Source organism: Adiantum capillus-veneris, chromosome 30 (genome assembly GCF_014529385.1).
Source record: "Adiantum capillus-veneris isolate H3 chromosome 30, ASM1452938v2, whole genome shotgun sequence".
Classification (NCBI taxonomy): Eukaryota; Viridiplantae; Streptophyta; class Polypodiopsida; order Polypodiales; family Pteridaceae; genus Adiantum; species Adiantum capillus-veneris.
In genome coordinates this window covers 53,209,540-53,214,395 of record NC_140960.1, presented here as the reverse complement: position 1 = coordinate 53,214,395, position 4,856 = coordinate 53,209,540, and the positions used below count along the sequence as shown (strand labels likewise).

The 4,856-nt window shown below is 41.3% G+C and overlaps 1 protein-coding gene across 2 annotated transcripts; it reads right to left on the bottom strand.

The window, feature by feature from the left end:
- Positions 1 to 266: 266 nt before the first annotated feature.
- Positions 267 to 4,458, bottom strand: LOC147417964 (cell division cycle 20.2, cofactor of APC complex-like). 2 transcript variants are annotated; one of them, XM_086507308.1, is made up of 10 exons: positions 4,273 to 4,458; positions 3,699 to 3,871; positions 3,511 to 3,627; positions 3,221 to 3,406; positions 2,865 to 3,134; positions 2,685 to 2,787; positions 1,282 to 1,589; positions 1,060 to 1,209; positions 656 to 870; positions 267 to 563 (listed from the first exon to the last, which is right to left on the bottom strand). In XM_086507308.1, the coding sequence occupies exons 2-9, from the start codon at positions 3,816 to 3,818 to the stop codon at positions 718 to 720; spliced, it is 1,407 nt and encodes a 468-aa protein (XP_086363434.1). In that variant the 5' UTR covers positions 3,819 to 3,871; positions 4,273 to 4,458; the 3' UTR covers positions 267 to 563; positions 656 to 717. The 2 variants fall into 2 exon arrangements, with proteins under 2 accessions (XP_086363434.1, XP_086363435.1); XM_086507309.1 differs by having other exon boundaries at positions 3,699 to 3,823.
- Positions 4,459 to 4,856: the final 398 nt, after the last annotated feature.

Sequence of the window (4,856 nt, the reverse complement as noted above, 5' to 3'; positions counted from 1 at the left end):
GAATGTGGACACATTAGTTAGAGATCCCCCCCTAATAAATTTGTTCCGAGACTCTGGGATAGTTTTTTTTGAGGTCTATTGGGTCTTCTCCTTCTTCTTCTGGTTATGCCATTTCCCTCTTGAATAACACGTCTTGAGTTCAACTCTCCTTGTTGGATAGATCTTTAAGGTCTTTGGGATAGTTTCCTATGACGTTAAAATTCTCTTCTTCTCTCTCTCTCTCTCTCTCTCACACACACACACACACAAAACATCAACATCAACTCTGGCAGCAAATATGTGTTTGTATGTGTGTGAATGAGGCATACATTCTGGGAAAAAAAAAGCCCAGCTTTAAAGGGCCATCGACCTATGTTTCCTATGTGCGCAAGGAAAATCAACCAACATCGAATGGAGGATGGGTCAGGCACCACATATTTGTCCTAATTATACAAATAGACAGGTTTGTGTAAGAGCCCCCTTCAACAGGCTCATTATGCAAGTAAGAGCCCTTGAGCACCAGCAATTTGATGCCTTCCTTCCATCTGTCAGGCCCTAAAAAATTAAAAGAACATTCCTTGCACCTGCAAAAGAAGATAAGAAACAATTCTCAAAAACACTTGCCTTGAAAATGATAGTTAACATCTGTAAGCACTCATGGCTGTTCAACTCAGACCTTTGCTTATAATCAAATTCATGGCGTGCACTTGCCGTGCCTCGACCGCTTTGCTCTCTACATCACCTTATGTGCACTGTCTTTAAGGATAGGCAGCCACCTTCTCTTGCTTGCAAGCATTCTTTGGAGCTACTCTTGTCAGAACCCACAAACACTTTCCAAAACCGAAGAGTCTCATCCGCAGCAGCAGACACGACCGTAGCTCCCTCCGGACTCTACAATCCAAGCAAGAAAAAACAATGGCAAATTCTCACACAACCCAACTTAACCGACTCTTAAGTACAGACTACTTCACTCTTCTTATCTACGAAATTCTCACAAGCAATCTCTACTTACAACAAACTCATCATATTTAGGACTAAAACAATCTCTTCTCTGTGAAAACTGTTAGAGCAAATAAAAACCTGAGCCATATGCAGAACACGAGCTGTATGACCCGTTAATTCTGCAATTTTGACCATCGAGGGATACCGCCAAAGGCAAAGTTGATTTTTACTGTAGCCATGGCTGCTCAAAATCTCCTTGTAATGTTTGCTCCAAACTAATGCACAAACCTGAAATTTTTCAGGTTTAGAAACCGCAAACACTCATATTCTGCAAATGTGTCCAAAGATTCAAAGGCATACCTGAGACTGAGTATCCAGGCTACTGAGGCAGGTTCCTTTCTGAGTATTCCACAGTTTGATACAACGGTCTGCCGTGCCCCCACCTGATGCAAGTACGTTTGCTTGAAAGGGACACCATGCAAGGGCTTTCACTGCTGCCTGATGATCACACAATCTATACAGATAGTCTGTAGATGCCACATCCCAAATATGAAGGAGATTATCGTTTCCTCCGCTTGCAAGTTGCTGGCCAGAGAGAGACCAGCTCAAACCACAAACTTCCTGATTATGACCCTTCAGAACTGATATAATGTGATCACGGGCACGAACTGCACAAGGCAAAACATGATTGTGTGATGATGATTTTAGTTTTCACTTTACTTCATTTTTATATTGTACCCAAACATTGTATTGAATCCACCAAGATTGTATCAGTTTGGTCTCATAGGTCATTTTGGCCTTTTGAAGATGTTTAATATAACATTTCATTCTCTGTGTGTGTGTGTGTGGGGGGGGGGGGGGGGGTGGGGGGGGGGACTTATCTGAGGAACAGGAGGCCCTGGGAAGCCCTGACATACAAAAAAGGACCCAAGAGAGAATCTCTATCAAAGTTTTGTAGAACCTCACTATCTTGTATTCTCTGAACTCATAAGATGTCAATTGCCTCTACAAGTCCACCTACTTCAACCTAAAATTTTGCCCTTGTCAGGAATGACACCTCTCTTAACACATAATCTGTTTCCAGGCCATTAAAATGTGAAGCACAAAATTTATTCCAGCTTAAATATACAAAACGAGATTCATTGTTTCCCCCTGCCCAGTTTCCCTCACTTTGCTACCCATACAAATAAGTCTCCCTTTTTTACTGCTATGCCATCTTTTGAAATATATCTGCCTGCTTGTGCAGTTTCTGCTGCACCAAATTTGTATGTGCAATTCCAGTCGTTATTTACTTCAATAAAGACCATGTCTCTCACTTAGGTTTGCAAACGTGGAATTTGACTAAGCAATTACATCGGCATGTTTGGCAGATTCTCCAAACATGCTAAAAGTTTTCATGTTGTGACCCCCCCTCCCCTTCTTTTCCCTCTGCTTTGAATAGAAAACTTCTATCATTTCAAGGGCAACAGAGAAGAGACTGGGGTACGGATCTTTTTCTCCAAACATGCTAAAAGTTTTCATGTTGTGACCCCCCCTCCCCTTCTTTTCCCTCTGCTTTGAATAGAAAACTTCTATCATTTCAAGGGCAACAGAGAAGAGACTGGGGTACGGATCTCTGTGGTTATATAAGTCTATACCAGTAGCATTCTTGGGCAAATCCTTCAAGTAATCATAAGCATCCAAATCTGAATGCAAAGAAGACATAGACAATAAACGTGCATCCACATTTTCCTTAATGGCATTGGCAACCTTCGAGGTCTTACCATCATGATTAATGATCCTACTGTCCCGACCTCCAGATGACAAGGTAGGTCCATTCCATGCAAGACTTCCTACCCGAGCTGTATGTCCTGCCATCCGCCGTACCTACAACACATTTTTTGTGAATTGCCTTTAATTGAAAGAGAACTTTAATAAAGATCGAGTGAGAGTCCAAACAACACCTGGCTCCCCTTACAAGCATCCCAAATTTGAACCTCAGTGGAGTTGATCCCAATCGCAATGTGCTTTCCATCTGCAGCCCAGGCAATGCTCGTCACATAATCATCATCATCTGAAGTCTGCATTAACTGACTAATGGCTCCTGATTCTGCATCCCATAGATATACCGCTGTCCCTAGAGCGACAGCCAATACATTTTTGGAACTCCAATCAAGCAGATTCAAGTAGTAGTCATCTACCAATTCTGGTGCATCCAAAATCCTCTCTGGTGACTGCACCCACAATGCTCAGTATTTAGATGGATAATCTTTTTACATCTTTTCGGTTGCAATGCTTCTAAAGAGTAAAGAAGACATACTTGGGGAATATGCCTATAGGAGTTCCGTGTAGGAGATTTATCGCAGTGTAACAAATATTTTGAACACTCATCTTCCTCTATGGAATAATTCTTCTTCTTCTTCTTCTTGAAAGCTAGGATTTTCTTTTCTCCAGGCACATTCCTACCTTGCAGAAGGTTCTCTGCAAGTTTCTTTCTATATTCTTCCTGTAAGTCAGTAAGTGATTGTTAAACAGTCATCAGTAAGTGATTATTAATAACAGAACGGTTGCAAAGAACATGTGCACTAAAATAAGTTCAAGATAGGAGACCTTGACAGGAGAAGTAATATTCAGCAACACAGAAGTGTTTTCCTTTGCCTCAAATAGGAGGTTGAAACGAGCAATATCAATATCCATCTGACTGCGAATTGGAATGTATCTATCTCCCTAATAGCAGAACCAGTTCAGAATCCCCTACACTTTTTGAAAGAAACCAAACAAAAGCAGTAATTATATACCTGAAATCCATTGTGAATTCCAGTTTTGCAGGATGGAGGTACAATTGTTAAAGGGATGACAAGTGACCTCCTTCGCCTATTTGATCTAAGCCCCTGCCTTTGGGATACCGTTGCTAACATATGTCCTGAACCGTACAATGAGATTGTGTTTGAGTAGTTGCAGTGTGTAACTCCTGATATGGGAAAAAATACAATAGACAAAAAGGAACAAGGGTGGAGATCAGAAATCCATAAACATCAAGAGCTCAAACCAACAAAAGGAATCAAGATGCATTATATGTGTGCGTTTGCAGCATCGAGAATGGTCAGCTCAAAAGCAATAGCGGTTACATGCAAGCATTGTGCAAGACCTAGGATTATACAAACATAGCAGTCAGCTCAAAAGCACTAGCAGTTACATGCAAGCATTGCGCAAGACCTAGGATTAGACAGAAGTTTCCCAAGCATGCTTAGGAAGTTCGACAGAAAATTTCAACAAGGTTCAGGGAGTAACGCAGAAAATGCAAGGACCAATTCGCATGCGCGAAGTACAGGAAAAAAAAAAGGCGAAGGCTGAACACGGAAGAGCACTTACTTGGTGTCAAATTTGCAGAAGATCATGAAGATTTTTTCTGTTGATCAGAGATTCCGCACCAGAGATCTGCACGACGTAGTGTTGGAGAGTTCTCTCGTTAGGAAGGAAGGAAGATAATGCAGAGACCGCTTGCAGCAAGAGCTCGCAGTCTATGGAGCTGCAAGCTCGAGTGCGTCGGGTCAAGAAAAGAGGAGTAGTAGTAGTTTCTTAAAAGCTTATAACGGTAACCAAAAAAAGCATACTTTCAGTTATTTAAAACTTTTTCAAAGAGAAAATTATTTTTGGTCGCATAATGAGACAAAATTATACTATAATGACAAATATGAGAAGCACAACCTAGGGTAGGGGAGCCATATTACAGACCGGTAGATTGGGAGCCATGTATCAAGTGTGAAGTTTGGCAAGCACGAGACACCACAAGGAGCGACATGTGTCCTTGTACGTATGGAAATAAGTTGATGACATGCAATCAGCTAGTAAATATTTACAGGAGAGCCAGTCTTTGTTAAAGGAAATTTAGGTTGAGTAGTTGCATACTATTGTGTACTTGTCTTGCAATCTCCCAGGAAATATTTTGGGCAATT